Here is a 19,095-nt window from a genome sequence, read left to right as displayed (position 1 = left end):
CTGCAAATTGATTTCGAATGTTCACATCCTGACTGTTGGTATCAGGGCAAGCTTCTAGCCTTTTTTGAGGGAGACCACATCTTTACCTTTGTCTCATCATGGTGTTCATTTAAAGCTGGAGGTGCTCCAATTACATTCAAGTGATTAATAAAAAAAAAAAGTGAGTTATCCTTAATAGCCTACATAAATTGATATAACACCGTCAAATGTTCATTAGAGAGTAATGAAATTAATTTAAAACTGAAGAAAGAGACACGTGCCACCTCATATATACTACATCAATATTGCTTAAGACTCTTGCATACTATTCTTTGCTGACTAATGTCACTTTAGTTGAGACTTTGCTGTAAATGTGGAGGTTAACTGCCTCTGTATGGCTTCTATTCACATTATCTTCATATTATTTTTATTTTGTCTACTTCTAGCTCTTTATTTTCCCCCTCAAAGTATCAGTTTTAATTACTTCTATCACCTATACTGTATAAAGGCTATATTTTTATTGCTCTTTACTTGGAGTTGCAGAAAGTCGGCTATAAACAGAGCGATCATTTGTTCCATAACGTAACTGCAGAAACACAAACATAAAACACATAGAACATGAGGTGTTTTTTTACATCTCAGATGAGAGAACGGGGATTAGACACATTAATCCTTTTCTGTATTCTTAATGATTTTTGAGGCTCAGACGATCCTCCACAGACCGGATCTCAACGTCTGGCGCTGACGTCACCGACAGGGCGTGGCCAACATTCCAACTGCCGTCTACTTTTGTCTGTACGTGGAGGAGGCAGGACGGCTGCGGACTGGACGCTGTCTGGAATTTCAGGCGCAACGACAGTGAGTACCAATTTCCTGGCAACTTCTACGCCAACAACTACTTACAGCTAGAGTGCGTCTCAGTTAGCGTCTTTACTAAAAAACATCATCCTCGTCATAATCTTTAACCTTCTGTGAGAGCCGCTATCCGCCGCTCAGAGGGCTGGGTTTTTTGCGGGAGTAAATAGGGATAGTTTCCTGCCCATAAAACTTGCATGTCTGTCGTTAGCCAGCTAGCTTTAGCTTACACCTTCACAGTAGCCTATTCATCCCCTCGGCGTCCGAAAAATGACCAGCAGTCTCTGCCTACTTTAATTTGTGACGAGGTAACTTTTAGAAGAAGTGACTCCTGGTGTAAACCTTATAACTTGGCATATGCGCTTATTTCAGTCACTTAATTATTATTGTGCACAAGGCTCGTGTTTTTCCATCATTTCATATTTGTGAATATAACAAATGCGAGAGGCACAGCCAGGTTAGCTCCCTCGGTGCACCGCCGTTCACCGGGAAGCTGCATAGGTGGAGCCTGCACTACTTTTTTTAAAATCTTCCCGGTACAGGCGCTTAAATGACCCGTACATAAACACACGCACACAGCCAGTCTTTACAAGGATCGATAAAGTGGACTGTGTATGGGATGCCAGCACAATTCTAAAAAATATGACCTGAATATCAACCTCCTCCCTCTCTGTGTCACATTTCTTTGACGTGATATGAGATGGTGGTACACGAGTTGGTTTACTTGTTCCTCCCAAAAAAAAATAGAGAAAAAAAAAGAACATTGTTCTCATATGGTCTTTATGTAAGTGTCACAGTACACAGTGGAAGGTGGGTGATGAGACAGTCCGGTTAGTTACTCATTGTTTTGAGCTCATGTAAAACAGAGGTCTATGTAAACTTGTTTTTCATTGCTCTGAGTGATTTACCAGATTTTTCCTGTTGAGCCATCTGGGGCTGCAGCACATGTACAGCTGGGATCCCAATCGTGAATTAGACAGCGTGGAACAGCAAGCCTGTCTGATAGTATCAGAGAGACCCGCATGTGAACCTTGAGAAATATTATGAGTTGGAACAAGAAGCATGTTGTGAATACAGTGTTCCTATTCCTGGCATCACTGCTGCCAATTCAGTATTTCTTGATGGAGATGTTTGGGCAAAGATGTTTAATTGTTAAAGACAAGAGTATTAAATCCATTATTGACACCAGGGCTCAGAAGACAGAATACAGAAGGATTGTTCAAAGGTTCAGCAGTGGATGAAGGGCTGTTTGCACTTCCTTTATGGGACAGGAAAGGGCTGTAATTCATTCCAACTGTGCCTGTCATTAACCTGATTGGTTTGGTCCAATTGCCCATGAACTTGCATGTGTGGTATGATAACTATGCTTCACAACAGCTTAAGTTAAATGCTCGTTTCCCTTGTACATGCTGCTCAACCATGTGAGATCACCTACTGTAGGTGTTTTAAATACAGACATTACATATCTTTATGGTGTCTCTGTAAGAACACACCAGATAGTCAAGTAGAGGGAGGTAAGGGAGTGTGCTTATATTTTGTGCTGAATGAACAGGTTTCCCCACTTTATGCATTGTCAGGATTTCAAACAGGTTCCTTCACTTTTCCTTCACTTGCCATCCATCGCTGTAAAAGTGATCAAGTTACTTTTCACTTGATTTAGTTTGAATTGTTTTCTTTACACTTTTAGCTTTATCTGTTTCTTGAGCTAATTCAAATAAGAAAGCTCTCTCCACCAAGGCAACTATCCTGATTTGTATATTTTTTAATTGAAAGGGTTCCAGTTTGAGCAAAGAGCACAGTGGCTGTCATTGACTGCCCTATTTCATTTTACTTTAAACATAATAGTGTAATGATTTATTAACCCCCACAAAGAAATACTCCACACCTTTGTGTCCCTTGTTTGGGAGGTCGGTGGTCATATACATCAAAATGGCACTTGAGCAAAGAGGGAGTAGATCATGTATAAGTCATGCTTGCGTGAGGAAAGGGTGGTGCCTCATGTTAACTGATTATGTGCTAATTAATGCTTTTCAGTGTGTTTTGTTAAGTAATGACCATTCCTTGTAGGTGTGGCTGCTTACATATAGGCTAGGACCTCAGTAACCTGTTGTATGACATTCTTAAGTGATGGTTGGGGATTCCTGTGTTAACGTCTTCGCTAGCACAGCCAGTTTTTAACTACTGCATCTTTTACAACTATATGCTTTCTTTTGCTGTAAACTAGACTAAGCAACTTGTAAAAATCTACTGCACACAGTTAAGGTTGTGTCAAGGGAACATTTAATTTGACATTTTTTCAGGATGATTCACCATATACGCCAAGCTTTCTGAGCTTCTATAATAACCCTAAATACAGCCCAGGCTATTCTGCATGCAGCTGGACATGATGTCAGAGTTGTGTAAACTCCACGTACAGAGTTTGTTGTCGTCACCTCCTCCTTACCTGTCAATGTTGCCGTGCTTATCTTATCCACACAGCATGAAGAGGAAATAAAGGGCTGGTGTTACAGACTGTTCATGAGTCAGTTCGCCTCACATCTGCAGCCGATTGTGACTGAGTAAAAAATGTCCGTGTTCCTGCAGACTGTGTTGGGTGTGTGCTTATGAACTTAACCACACTTGGGAAGGGTGCCCAATCTATTTGTGTGCCTCACATTTCCCATGTAACTTTGTGGATGAAACACTGGCAGGACGGGGTGTGTCGGTTCTACACATTTAACTCGGCCATCTGGGAACAGCCCTCGGTTTTAAATTGACTCAAAGATCCTTCAAAGGCAATTGTAAACAGCGTCAATGTGCTCTTTTGGTTCAACAATTAAAGTTGGTGCTAGGAAAGAAATGCTAGTGTGTGGGTGATATCTAGTTTTAAAACAACAGCAGGAGAACTGAGAGGATGTCTTGAATCAGTGGTGAAATATTGTCTTAAAGATGACAAACAAGTCCATATGTACTTTTTTTTTTTTGCTACAGCTTGATATCGTGTGACCTGGATGACTTGTTTTTAATTTGTGTTACTGCATCCCTGTGGAGCTTTTTAGGTGGTCATTTTAAATCCCTCCAAAGTGCAAAATTACAACTGTCACAAGGAATAGCCTAACAATCTGCAAGCAACTAGAAGTTGTCAAAATAAATGTAGATTAGTTAAAAAGTGCATTATTTGCCTTCAAAATGTAATGGAGTGGAAATAGCAGAAAATATAAATACTCATGGAAAGTACAAGAACCTCATAATTGTACAGTACAGTTACAGTACTTGAGTAATGTAAATTGTTAATTTAACTGCAAATGTGTATTGATTTGAAATATTATTGGTCTCATCGATAACTAATGATTAGTATCGGATTAGTATCGGCAGTGTTTTCTAAAGTATACTATGGGCCAACTGATTATCAACCTGGCTGATTATTATTAGTATCAGTATTTCATTGCCAATTTTTATTTATTTATTATCAATGGACAATTAAATAGGTAAATAAAAAATGTGCTACTTTGGCTCTGATGCAGCATAACATCTGCAAAGTCACTCAAATGATTAAATAAATGTAGTGGAGTAAAAGTTCAACATTTGACTCCAAAATGTAGTGGAGTGGAAGTAAAAAGTAACAGAAAATTGAAGTACATGTACCTCAGAATTGTACAGAAGTACAGTACTTGAACAACACTTTTTTACATTCCATCATTGGGTTTTGGGATCAGCCTGGAAAATACACATATCGGTCAATCCCTAATGGGTATGGCAGTGTCATTCTGATATGTATTGATATGCTTTTAGTCAAACATGAGCTGCTCCATTTAGCAGCTTGCTGAAGACTGCAGGAATTTTCTCTTCACTAGACGCACACAGCCCAGCTGTCAAAGACAGCAACTGTCTCTGGAGCCTGACACTCCGAACTCATTTTCTAGCGTTACACAGGATTTATTGCCGTGGTTTGTGACCGTGATCACAAACCCTCTATTCTTCTGTACCACCAGTGATACGTCTCACATTTGTCCGCTGCCATCTGTGCCCTCGCCCATGTACTTAACCCCTCTTCTGTTTCCACTCTCCCTCTGTCGAGAGGGTGTGACAGGGGCTGGCAAAGGACGTAATGTTTGTCAGCCCTTTATTGGAGCGAGGCTGACTTCAGCAGCCACATTTCACATCCTTCTGGAGAGAAGTTAAATATAGCAACACTGGCATCGTCATTTTTCCTAATCGTTAAGTCAGGAGTTTGTGCTTTCCCTGATTTAGTGTTACTTTGTAGAAGAAAAACACCCTGTTCTCTGTGATTCATGAAGTGGCATTTAAAAGCGTCTCTGCAAACTGTTGGTTCTGATTTAAGGGACAAATATAACCACATTATCATCGCCCTAGGGCCAGTTTTCTATTGTATTGACCTTTAATGACTCATTTGACAACAAAATAATCTTTGATTTTGTTTGTCAAACTGTTATCATTTCATCACCTTGTTTTGTTTGTAAGAGCAGCATTACAGGAACTGAGTCACATCTCGTTGACCACATGGCTACTGTTGAATCATCTTTCATGAACACTATTAATAGTTTCATTCATGAAAGAGGATGTGTGGTTACTTGACTTTTGTTCATTGTTTGTCTGACTGAATGTGTGTCTGTGAGGCTGCTGGGACCACTGAAAGACATGTTGGTTACAGAAATTCACCAATTCAGGAATAAAGTACTTTTTAAATTATTATCCATTTGACCAAGTGAACAGTCAACTATTATTCACTAATATGGTTTTACATGTGCAGTACTGTGGAAACCAGAAATGGCCTTGCCCAGGATTTCTGACTAATAGACAGTAAAAAATCAACAGTCTGTGCTTTAAATCAGGAAACGGGAACACTCCGCTGTCTGGAAAAATTAGGATCTTTCTGTTAACCACAGTGTAAGCCTCATCTTTGTTTTCTGAACACTTGTGTTGGATAGGAATGCCACCATACCGGTTTAGTCTTGGCGAGCAAGGCGGTACTACACCCTGTTCACCTCTCTGTGTCTCTGTAAGTGAAGCCCAAGCCTCATGCATTCCTCCGCCACTACAGAATGGGAAGGAGGTACTCTGAGGAATTCCTTATTTTCGTTGATTTTCAGATGGTGGTTTTGCCTCCCAGGAGTTTAGGAACACAGTGTTTTTTGTTTAGCAAAATAACCTCGGAAAAATAAAGTCGTACTGGCTGTAGTCTTGTTTTGTGAGTTTGGTCCTTACACATTTAAATGGATTTCTCTGCTGGGTGATGGTCCTTTTCTCTGCTCAAACTTTGAAATATAACGGCATCAAGGCAGCCCTTACAGAAGGCTCACAAACGTTAAAAATATCAGGGTGGAACATCAAATTGGATGCAGTCTCCGTCACTTTTTATAACAGCAAGCTCAGTTTGCATGCAAGTTTTACAATAAACATAAAAGCTAGAATAAAATGATTCTACTTTATGTAAAGGCCGGAATAAAGGGCAAAAAAGGCAAAGATTATAGTAAAATGGTAATTTTGTAGAAGATTTAAATGGCATGCTCTTACTCTTGTTTACAGGTTTGTCAGAAAGGGCTGTATAAAATGAGATCCCCCAAAGACTGGAGTTGAGCTGCAATGATTGATTAGTATCTACTTTGTTAATCGATACATGTTTGTTTTTTGTTCTCCATGGAAAATTGTCAGACATTTGTTGGTTCCAGCTTCTTAAATGTAAACATTTGCTGCTTTTCTTTGCTAATGAAAACTATAGTTTGTTGCTGCCATAGACTGGAGTAGTCTCAGCTTCCCTGTTTTTTTTTTTTCAACATGGGCTTGTTGCTATACAATGGAACTAACAGGAAATTACTTTGATTATGGGGGAGAGACATGCTTAGAAAAGGAAAAGGGCTTACGACAGAAACTGCAGAGAACAAAAGATATGATCAGCAAGGGTTGGGATCAGGGGGGCTCACCGAGGAGCTGGTTATATGAGGTACTACTGTAAGAGTTTTGTTCTGCCGTTGGGGAAAGGTCACTCCTCCGTTGGCAAGGAAGCCAAAGACTTGAGACCAGTTGGTGATCTAAGAAGCAGAACAGCGAGGAGTGAGATGATAGGGTTGAAAATGCAGAAGGCTGCTGCAGTCTGGATATGATTCAGCGGCTGAAAAGAGGTTTATAAAAGGAGGATGAATATTGGGTCCCGCTCAAGACCTTTTTAATGTGTCCTTTTCTTCTCCACAGTCTCACCTTTCTCTGACTGACCACGTCAGGTCAATCACAGAAAAATGTCTGGAAAGATAACAAAAGAGGAGATGGAAGAGATGAGGGAGATCTTTGGGAGAATTGGTGAGTTAAAGCCAGTTTATCATTGCCACTCTTCTATTAAAGGCGTAAAGTATATGTAATATGAAGCCTTTTCATGGTTCCAGAGGAAGCTGCATGTGATCTGATAAATGGCCTCCACTGATGGAGGTAGTTTATCAGATTACCAGCAGCTTCTAAAGGCTTTATACTCATTTATTTTACATATGTAGTTGTACTCACCAAGACCTATTAACAAACTTAAATGTGTTACCCTTTAATTAGAACATAATTATGTTAGCAAAATATGTGCTGCCTACAGTTTGTTTAGAATTCATGTTTTCTGTTTAATATCACTGTAACTGTTACAGTAGTAGAAGCTCTGGTTGTATCATTATGTCCTGGTGTCTAATGATTGTTTTTGTGTTTCTGTAGATATAGACAGCAATGGATTTATCTCCGATTGTGAATTAAAAACGCTCCTTGATGACGCTGGCTATCCCCAACCTGGATACAAGGTGCGACAGATCCTCCAACAACTCGACCGCAACAAGGACAACAACATCAGCTTTGATGAGTTTTTGATGGTACGTTAAGCAGAACTCAGACCAGCTGGTACTGTCGAGCTTGAATCAGAACCTTTCGTACTACTCAATCGGTCTTTGTTTTCTCTACTGCCTTAACGCACCTCACCCTCCCGGATGGGGCCACTATGCAAAGCAACTTTGAGCAGCTACATGCACGACAGAGTAGTTGAAACGCCTCTACGAACCACACATGCATACATACTGAAGGAATGTGGAAGTAAGGTCAGCAAAGTGGTGTGAGTTCCAGTATTTTGTTTCAGCCGTGATGAGGGAGCAGTCGTTTAGGGAGAGGAGTCGCTCACAGCAGCAGCTCCTTGTACAGGAGTTCAGGGCTTAAACAAAAATATACTGTATCTGTGTATTTAGTGTGTTGTCTTTACTATGATAGTTCAAATATCAGTTTTTGGCTGCATGGATGTTAATGTTTATTTAACGACAACCATTAGATGTGACTGATACAACACTGTGTTCATGTACTGAGGACATCTGAGCCTCCCCTGTTAGAAGATAAACAGCATTGCAACTTTGTATTAGTTTGGTGTTTTCTCCACTGCTATGCTTTGATAAAACACCCTTTACAAAATCTCTTCTCATGGATGATGACAACCCAGATTAAATGAATGTTGAGTTAATGTAAATATCCTCCTTATTACCTACAGATGTGAGTGTTGAGCTAAAAAAACAACAGCTTTTTGCTAACTTTGGAGAATAAGTAGAAATCATATCTTCTGTGCAAGGTCATGATTGCCTTGTTGTGGTTACCTCTTTTACCTTGAGTGGTCAAAAAATGCAAGCAGGCATCATGTGACTCTTGCGCATTGTTTGTGGTCAGTTTTGCTGTGCTTTTTAAACAAGTCTCGCAGTGCCAGGCTGAATAGCTCATTGTGGTCACACTGAACGCCTGTAGGGCTGAGGTCACTGATGAAGCACTGATAACTTCAGGTTCAGGAAATATCGCACATATTACTGTAGAATACGTATTGTCAAAGCAGCTTTGTGTGAAGCCGCTCACATGCTGTGCGTTACTGATAAGCTATATACAGCATGAACCCACACTACAGATCTCTATGGTCCCTGATTTAATGTTTGGAGATAATTATTTAATGATAGGATGTGTGGATAAGCCTGAGGGTGGTATTAGTGTGGGGGATGATAACAGCTCTAGCCCTGGTGGTTTAGTGTTACTGCTGATAACCATAATGACATACTGGCACTCAACACTGTAATACTTAGATGTGTAGTGAAAGTACAGTCTGCCTTTAAATCACTACTTTGAACTTAACATAACATTAGTTACTTTTGTAAACACATAAACTTGATTTCTTCCAGCACCTATAATATTAAATATTAACACTGTTCTCCGGCACATTTGCGCTGATCAAAAACTCATCTGCTCGGAGAGATGTTCACTATATGTTGTCAGCCCTTTAGCTGGGAGTGGTTATGTTTTCAAGCAGTCCTTTTGGGCTTGCAGAGTGACCTTGCCTGTAATGGTGGAAAGGAGCTCAACAGCAGAACAAGGGAGGCAAATAACATTAAAAGAAGAGAAGATGATTGAGGCTTTGGCACAGACATATGAATGCAACTAAAGAGTTTTTCCACCATTGAGGAAGGATGTGATTGGCTATATTCACAATAAAATGATAATTCATTCATTGTTTGTTAACCCTCATGCTGATGGAAAGTCGGGTGAGGTTTTCGTAGTCCACAAAACTTTTCTGGGATACAAAACAGCATTGCAAGATATTTGTTTTTAAATGGAAACATAAAAAAGGCTCCATAGCTCGTCTAGTGTAATTCATGTCTCTGTAAGCCCAAATTGATTTGAAAAGACATTATATACACCCTCAACAGGCGGTCCAGCTCATGTACCCTCTTCAGGCGGCAGCTAGCTAACACTTGTAGCTTAGCAGCTACAATGAAGACTTTGAATTTAAAAAGGGTGTAAATAATAAACATTTTCAAATGGATCTTGGCGGCTCATGAGAATTGGATATTACCGGATGAGCTATATGGAGCCTTATTAGGATTTGTTTTTTTGTTTGTTTTTCAATTTTTAAGCAAGTCTCCATCTACTTTAGGAGAATGCTGTTTTGCCCTGAAGCTCCACAAATGTTTTTGTGGACTATGAAACTTGACCCGCCTTTCCACTGACCTGCGGGTGAACACATAATGACAAAATTTTCATTTTTGGTTTAACATTTTTAAGTATCAGTCATTTTCTTAAAAAAATAAGAAGAATGAATGAATGTGTTTGATCTGGTTTTGGTTTCTTTAGATATTTGCAGTTATACACACTCATTGGGCACTTAGTGGACAGTCTAAAGCAATCCAATAGAACTATTCTGCCATAAACTTTTATGATGCCTACATTGTTCAGCTTTTGTTGACATTGTCATGAAGGTATTATTTAAATTTTATGATCTTACATTATGGTCATAGTTAATAGTAGTGTTGTGCTGGACTGCATTTATACACTTAAAGGTATGCCCCTTATGTATGCAAATAAGAAGGACAGAAAGATTGAAACACCTTTCAATATCATATCGTTTGATACAATGCCATGACATCAGTAATAAACATATAATAATACGTTGGAATGACACCAAAGATAGATACATTTTAGCCTTAAACTTTACTGTGGGATTTTGGAGAGACAGTGGCGATTTCACTCTCTGCATTTTTGGTCTTGTTTTAGATCCTCAACGAACTGAGGGGCAGTGAAGTAGCAAAAACTTTCCGCAAAGTCATCAACAGAAAAGAGGGCATCCTTGCTATTGGCGGGACATCCGAGCTGTCGAGCGAAGGCACACAACACTCGTTCTCTGGTAAGACACTCGTCTCCTTACTCTCTCCAGTCCCTGTTGATGGTTGACGTAAACCGTTGACGCTCTGCGCTTTAGCTACATATGCTCCACTTATCATTAAAGAAACCTGAAGTGGACAATGTGACCCACTGAAATGGATCCTTATTAGCCATTCTGTTACTTTAGAATGTTTGTGTTTTAACTTTAACTGATGCCTGTATATGCTCATTATTACAGAGGAGGAGCGATTTGCTTTTGTGAACTGGATCAACACTGCTCTGGAAAGAGATCCTGACTGCCAACATGTCCTGCCCATGGATCACAGCACAGGCTCTCTCTTCTCGTCTGTCAGTGATGGTATAGTCCTCTGGTGAGTGTTTCCTTTTCCTTTGAGCCAGCCACTCAGTTTCCCCCTCCTTCTCCCAGCAACCCCCCTGAAACAAATGTCAAATACCTGCACTTAATGCTGTGATCACGTTCTAGCTAAAAGAAAAAACACCAAATGGTTGCATGTTGTTCCAGGTCTATGTTACTGTTTGTTACATACTTGCCCTTTTTTTTAATTCATGTTCAAATACCCTTCCAGCGATCTTGTGGTTGGACAGAGATTGTATTCAGTATAGACAAGAAAGAAGTGGAGAGAGAGATTTGTGCAGTGACAACAATGGTCTCCAACTGGATTCACTTGACTTGCACTACTCTTTTGCCAACAATGAATATTAGGCTGGCTGTTGTTTTTTATGATGTGTACACCACATCAAATGTTTTTGTTTTTTTACATTTGCACAGCAAAATGATCAACCTGTCAGTGCCAGACACGATCGACGAGAGGACCATAAACAAGAAGAAGCTCACAGCATTTACAATACAGGTCAGTTAAATTTACCAAAAATGGGAAGTTTCTCTTCCTCTTTATGCATCTTTTCTAACAGCATGCGCTTTGTACTATACAGGAAAACTTGAACCTGGCCCTGAACTCGGCTTCTGCTATTGGCTGCCACGTGGTGAACATTGGTGCATCAGACCTGAAAGAAGGGAAGCCTCACCTGGTGCTGGGCCTGCTGTGGCAGATCATCAAGATTGGTCTGTTCGCTGACATTGAGCTCAGCAGAAATGAAGGTAAAATGCATAGTTAATGACCATTACATGACGTGAATTTCCAGGCGGTGTTTTATCACTAGGGTTTCCTGGTCTGTTGTTAAGTAGCATCACTAATCATTAACACCTCTCAACAGCACTGGCAGCATTGCTGAGAGATGGGGAAACCCTGGAGGACCTGATGAAGCTGTCTCCAGAAGAACTGCTGTTGCGCTGGGCAAACTTTCACCTGGAAAACGCTGGTTGGCAGAAGATCAACAACTTCAGCACTGACATCAAGGTGGGCCTACTCACTAACTCTGAATCCAGTTTATGTATTTAAAAACTAAATGCAGGTAGGGAAAACACTTTTTTAAGTTGTTTATTCCCATGCACTCCAGTCAATATATACACAAACGCAGGTATCTATCAGCATACTGTGCCACACAATTTTCGGGATTTCTTGAGTTAGAAGAAACTTGATGAACTTTGAAATGCTGTCTATGAGAAATTCTTATTTATTTGGGATTTCCCATAAATTCTGCAAATGTCATACATGAAGTTCTTTCTTTGTGTAAAAACAGTGTGTCCGGTTGTCTGAGCAATATACGTGTTTATTTTTGCATTAAGTGTGGGGAAGTGAGCTCTGATCACATGTGGTCACTCGAGACGCATGTCAGTGCCAGGTATAAACAACCTCTTAATGAAAGTTATGTTCCACTGTGTATTTTCTTGTTTGTCCATTAAAAGTATTTTAATTGCCGGACGCCGTTTAGCTCAGTTGGTAGAGCGCGCGTCCCATGTGCCGAGGCTCTGCAGCAGACCTGGGTTCGACTCCTGGCCCGGGTCCCTTTGCTGCGTGTCATTCCCCCTCTCTCCACCTGTTTTCTGTCATATCTTCAGCTGACCTATCAATAAAGCCATAAAAGGCCAAAAAAAAAGGATTTTAATTGTTCTTGTTTGTTTGTATTATTTTCCAGGACTCAAGGGCCTATTTCCATCTCCTGAATCAAATCTCTCCAAAAGGCACAGAGGAAGATCAGCCACGCATAGACATTGACATGAAAGGCTTCGGGGTAAGTACTCTGACAGTCAGAGCGTCTCCGCCACATGGTAACAGCTGCACAGTGTGTCTGATGGGAGGCTATGGTCCTTGTGTTGTACAGGAGGGAGACGACATGAAGAGGGCAGAGGCCATGCTGCAGCAGGCCGACAGGCTCGGCTGTCGACAGTTTGTCACCTCGGCTGACGTCGTCAGTGGAAACCCCAAACTCAACCTCGCCTTCGTGGCCAATATGTTCAACAAATATCCTGCGCTGACCAAACCTGAGAATGAAGACATTGACTGGGGACTTCTGGAAGGTGGGCACATAGAATTTAAGATGTCAGATTTATGATTGGGTCATTCACTTCAAGTATTAAATCTTTGTAGTAGTTTTTTTTCCAGTTTTCCTAGTATTCATGTGCACCATCATGGAGGTCCACTGGTGAATTGGCTGTGAACAACAAAGATCTAAATAAACAAATAACAATCAGAGTGATATTTGTAAAAAAAGATTTCTCTGTTGCTTACCAGTTCTTTTTTTCAAATGTAGACTGAATAGTCATCTGTTTATAGTCAGTCAACCATCCCACTGGTCCTAGTCTAAATATCCCTAAACATTTAGGGTCAAATATTACAAATGCCTCTACAATTTTAAAGATTTATGACAAGATAAATCAAAGTTCAGAACTATGGGAATTATTTGGTAAGAGCTAAGCAATCAAAACTCAGATAATCTGTCATCTGACTGTCTACTCCTTCGTTTTGTGGCTCATCCCATCATTACTAGTAAGAAACTGACTGATAAAGTCCTTTTTCAGGGCTTTAACACTGCAGCCCGAGAAGAAACAGTTCTGAAAAAAACAGCTGTTTTTGTTAGCTAATCAACTCGCCTTCAGGTTATTTTAACATAGAAACACATTGTTTTTATTAGACTGTGACAGCAAATGATTACTAACACCTACTGGACACATTGAGAACATGTATTTCTGTGATGGTTACCAGATGTTTTTCCTTGTGAAGTTAACAGAGTGACATCAGAACTGTCAAAATCAAACAAGTTCTATTCAGTTCTGACGAGACAAACAAGCTGCATGTGTAGAACCGATTGACTCTTACTGAGATTTCCAGTATAGAAGTCTGCTATGTCACCTAAAAGTCACCTAAATCCCACGATCCTTTGCTGTTTAGGTGAGACACGAGAAGAGAGGACATTCCGAAACTGGATGAACTCTCTGGGAGTCAACCCACATGTCAATCATCTGTATGGGTGCGTATCATAAACAAAACATACTTAATCTCACTCCTGTTGGTCAGGCATCTGAAGAGTTCAGGTGGAATCTTCTCTTTTTATCCTAATAAATTCAATGACTGTCAAAAACAACCTTGTTCTTTAGAGACCTACAGGACGCCATGGTCATCCTTCAACTCTATGAGAAAATTAAAGTGCCTGTTGACTGGAACAAGGTCAACAAACCACCTTACCCCAAGCTGGGAACCAACATGAAAAAGGTAAATCAGATTCCTTTACAATTGTTCCCAGAACAAAAAATGTTTGGCTCCTTTTGCAACTGTTACTTTGTGCCCCCAGTTGGAGAACTGTAACCATGCTGTGGAACTGGGCAAAAATAAGGCAAAGTTCTCCCTCGTTGGCATCGGCGGGCAGGACCTGAACGATGGCAACCCTACCCTGACTCTGGCTCTGGTGTGGCAGCTGATGAGAAGGTGAAACACTGAAATTCCGAAAAGTAGAAATACATATCTAAACTGTAAAAACCGCATCCCCTTTTGGTCCACAAGAAAAAAACTCACTTGTCCTTGCATGCTAAGCCTTGACAGTTTTGGAATGTGTGGTGCTTTTACATACTTGGATTCTCTGTTTCATCTCTGTGGCATTGTCACCTTTTTATAAAATGTCATAAAATACTTAAAGTAATAAAAACAAGTAAGGTTATGCATCAAAATATATAAAGAACTATAAAAAATCATAAATCAGGGCATTCAAAAGTGTTTTTCTGGAGCCATGAGACATCATAGTGGATTACTTTCAGGAAATTACTGGGGTTTTCTGAGGAAAACCAAAATAAAAAATGAAAATGCTTATTATTTTGGTACTTGACCACAATGCTAAATGAATCAGCTGCATCTGAAGAACATGTTGTTTTTCAGTCAGTCTGTCTCTGTGTGGTATTTAGAAACACTACAATCACCACTGTCTTCATTATCAGCATCATTGTGTATATTTACTGTAAACAGTTCAAGGTAGTTGGTAACCTCTATTTCATGCTTGTGGTGTTGTTAATGTCTGTGTGTGTGTGTGCGTGTGTGTGTTCCTCCAAATTGAGACCACACTTCCGTAAACTCTGTTGCCTTCCTGTCACAGAAGATGTGTGTTGACAGATTTAGTAGTTGTCCATACTTCATATGCTTTGTGTCGTAGTAAGCAATAAGGATTGGGTGACCAAAAAAAAATCCCAGCGAAACAGAAGAAGTAAAAAGTGAGATTCTCTGACAAATGCTCACAGTTGGCTCACAGAAACGTTGCCTTTTAAACGAGCTGTTAGGACTTAAGGTTGTAATGTCACAGTCTCGCCAACAGGTAATGTTTTTACCTAGGGTATGAAGATAGGTGTGGTCCGACCCCTGAGTACTGAGTTCTAATGTAATGATGTAGTAATCACTACACTTAGTATTTCCTATTCATTATTAACTCGCAGCCTGTCCACTCTTTCAGATATACATTGAATGTACTGGAGGACCTGGGCGACGGGCAGAAAGCAAATGATGACATCATTGTAAATTGGGTGAACCAGACTTTGGCAGAAGCTGGAAAATCATCCAAGATTTCAAGCTTTAAGGTAAGCCTCTTCTTTGTTCTCCAGTTGATTACATTTCTGTGTAAATAACTGTATGTGTACTAATTTAGATATGTTACTATGGAACCTTAAGAAAGGTTGGTTATTAAATAATCCAGGCTCAAAGGCAGGCAATGTCATATTGTGTCATACAAACCAAAAGGCGCTTAATTTTCCCATGAGTCATGACATCTGTGTTTCGTGTGGTGATCAGGACAAGGAGATCAGCAGCAGTTTGGCAGTTTTGGAGCTGATAGACGCCATCCAGCCCGGCAGCATCAACTACGAGTTGGTAAAAACCAGCAGCCTCTCTGACGACGACAAGCTGGAAAATGCCAAGTAAGATTTTCTATGACAAAAAGAAAAAAGGCAGCAGTGCCTTATCCCTATGTCAACAATTGTTATACGAGTCAACCTCTCCGTCTTTCCCAGATACGCCGTCTCTATGGCGAGGAAGATTGGAGCCCGTGTCTACGCTCTCCCAGAAGACCTCGTGGAGGTCAAGCCCAAAATGGTGATGACAGTCTTCGCCTGCTTGATGGGTCGGGGGATGAAGAAAGCCAACTAAGACACTGGCACTTATTGGGACACTTGCATTTTGAAAAAAAGCTCCCCCAACTGAAGGAATGAAGTGTTTATTTTTCTTTCTTTTCTTTGAATGAAGATAACATGACGGTATGAAGTCAAAATCAGAAATTCGGCGTGAACGTTACCCTGCCTCATACGAGGTGTTAACTGAAGAATCATGTGCTGTCCACTTATTTAAAGAAAGTCCACAATGCTAAAAAGTTTTTAAGAGATGGATCTCTTGTTACAGAGCACAACTTGTTACTTTCAACATGCAGAAGTCTTGATAAGTGTATAAGAATGCTGTTCTTTTGTTTTTTTCTAAAGCTCGTATGCATATTTCCAGCTGCAAGGTTGTTTACATATTTTTTACTCAGACTGATAAGTAAATTATATCCTTGACCAAGCAACACACATTCCTGAATACCATACTTATGATTAAATGCTTGACAAGGCAAAAAAAAAAAAAAGAGAAAAAAAAGGAAAAACTGGAGGGACGTTTAGGTGGAGCACATGTCGGAAAAAACACCCAAACATTCCCTCTCGCTTAGAGCATGTCTTCATAACTGGCACCATAAACTTCTACATATCTGTATACAGAAGCCATACGGTCAGATTATAGTAATGACCAGCCTGATGTGCCGTCTGTATTCTTGTATTCGTCATATGTTTGTCTCATGGGATTATTACGTGAGGTAAATGCTGTTCTGGGGTGTCTAATCTTTGTTGTATTGGGCTTTTGTTTTTTGGGGGGTTTTGTTTGTCTGTTACGTTGGATAAGGAGCAGGCTGACTGGACTCTCCTGGCTTCTGCTGTGCCTTCCTCTTGTCTCAAAGGCGATTTGTACTCGCGCTTTGAGGATTTCCCTTTTTTTTTTTTTTCTATTGTATCCAACAGTACCAAATATAAACAGTTACTTCATTCCAGGTAGTTTCACAATATTCTATGACAAGGGCTAAATTATATTTGGTCTGTTGTCTACTCTTAAGTGCTTTACATGTAACAATAAAATAAGAATTTGAAAACTGCTCATGTGTTTCGTGTTTATAGTTTAAGGATTATGCATCCTCAACTGGAGTCAAAGTGTGGAGCGTCGTTTTAGCTGTTCTTGTGTCAGACATGGCAGCAAACAGCAGGATCCTTTCCTGATAGTGATAACAGAAAATGTCTTCTCTGCATGAGCAGACCAAAGACTCTAACAGTGATCTCTGTTGGAATATAGTTAATGATGAAAGTTAAAACACTTATTTTAATTTGAAAATCCCAGTGATTTTTCCGGCAGATGTCAAACATTTGCTGGTCCCAGCGCCTTAAATGTAACGATCTGCAGCTGTTCTTTGTTATGTATGTCAGTAAACGAAGAGCCGAGGGGATTTTGACTGTTGGTTGGACAAAAGACGCAATTTGAAGTATATCGTGGCAATAAATTTGCAGAATTAATGATAGCAAAAACATAAATGTTAGTTGCAACACAAGTCTGCATTTAAAGGAACAGTTCGACATTCTAATGTCCGTCACTTATATATATGAAGCCACACACAGCAGCTAGTTAGCGTAGCTTAGCAAAAAAAAAGTTGGGAATGAAAAACAGCTCATTTGACTCTGTCCAAGCAAAACATTATCCACCAACCAGCAACTACAAACTAACTCATTAACACATGTAATCATTATATACGAAAACCTAGTGCAGAAACAGGTGTTCTACATACCAGGTGCCCCTTGTTCCCAGTCTTTATGCTAAGCTAAGCTAACGTGTGGAGTGCATAACAGCCTGCATGAACTCCCGTAACAACACTTTTATGATCCAACCTCACTTTTGTTTTACTGCTCCCTGCTTCTCCTTTCTGTTATCTCGATTTGTGTTTGCTCTGCTGCCGTTGTGCTTTTATGTTCTTCCCTCTTTTTTGTCATCATAAAACACAGGAACAGAACCTTGTAACAAATGTGATATTTATATATTGTTTGTTTGTGTTTCTCCCCTGGTGCACTGAGACTGAGCCTATTAAGTGGACTTTAAGCATTATAACGGTTCTAAAGAAATAATACATGAGATCATGTTGGGTCTACCCTGAGGAGAATTTCAGTTTTAATGCCTATGTTTCCAACGTGATAGGAGATTTCTGTCGACTCATTTGATTTGTCAACTCTCCTCTCTCTCGTTAACGTTGCTTTTTACAGTCCATCAGCTGTCTGGCGGCACAACAGGGGGATAGCCGTGGCAGATTGTACTTCACTGCTCACTGGCTCCAATCCCCAAAGGCTTCGTCAGTGAGTCTCAAATCCTTCCCATTTCCCAAGAATCTGATTAAAGCTGAGACTGTCAGGGAGCTGGGTGATGAGGAAGCCGTCTCCTGTGGCCTTCATCATCTGGACTTTCATGCTCCATTTGCATCAGGGAGTGTGTCTGCTGACTATTAGCTAAAATATACATGAAGTACCCAGTAGCTGCAGTGCATCTGTCAGACAAATGTAGTGGAGTAAAAAGTAGCACATTTCAGTCTCAAATTTAAGGGATTCAAAAGTATAAAGCAGCACACATTTGCCTTTTTTTCACCTTAATCATACTTTAGTGCAGAAGTTGAGAGAATGTACTTTGTCACTTGTCACCACTATAAACCAATATTTTAATTAAAAACTTAAGAGTAAATTTTCTAATATTATTGCACTATGAAAGGCCAGTACGCCTAACCGGTATGAAAACAATTGTTTTTAAGAACATGTCCGATAATTATCCTAAAATATGACATGACATATTTTGGTTTCACAAATTTTATTGATCTTATTCTACTGGTTTTGGCGTAGTGTATTTGCATTGCGTTGATTTAATCGCCTTTTGTCTCATCTGAAGTGTTTTTAATTTTATTTTGCTGCACAAGCAACTTGTAACCTTGGTAAGAAAGGTGTTATATAAATACAGATTATTAAAAGAATAGATTATCAGTATGTGTGATATAATATATTTACACAGCTATCAATGAAAGCTGAATATCAAACACAGCCAATGAGGTGAAAGCTCTGTTTTCTCACTGCTGTTTCTCCAGTGTAAGAGACGCGCAGTGGAAAGGCGCCGCCGAGAG

At 39.9% G+C, this 19,095-nt stretch overlaps 1 protein-coding gene across 1 annotated transcript; it reads left to right on the top strand.

Annotated features, from left to right (window-relative positions):
• Positions 1–682: 682 nt before the first annotated feature.
• Positions 683–17,046, top strand: LOC115593499 (plastin-3-like). Its single transcript, XM_030437023.1, has 16 exons — positions 683–837; positions 7,024–7,128; positions 7,519–7,670; positions 10,369–10,498; positions 10,715–10,847; positions 11,267–11,348; positions 11,431–11,596; positions 11,713–11,855; positions 12,535–12,630; positions 12,721–12,916; positions 13,788–13,866; positions 13,994–14,108; positions 14,188–14,321; positions 15,331–15,454; positions 15,666–15,790; positions 15,884–17,046. The coding sequence occupies exons 2-16, from the start codon at positions 7,068–7,070 to the stop codon at positions 16,017–16,019; spliced, it is 1,872 nt and encodes a 623-aa protein (XP_030292883.1). The 5' UTR covers positions 683–837; positions 7,024–7,067; the 3' UTR covers positions 16,020–17,046.
• Positions 17,047–19,095: the final 2,049 nt, after the last annotated feature.

Source organism: Sparus aurata, chromosome 13 (assembly GCF_900880675.1).
Source record: "Sparus aurata chromosome 13, fSpaAur1.1, whole genome shotgun sequence".
Lineage (NCBI taxonomy): Eukaryota > Metazoa > Chordata > Actinopteri > Spariformes > Sparidae > Sparus > Sparus aurata.
Note: the sequence above shows the minus strand (reverse complement) of the source record. Positions and strands in the feature narration are given on the sequence as shown.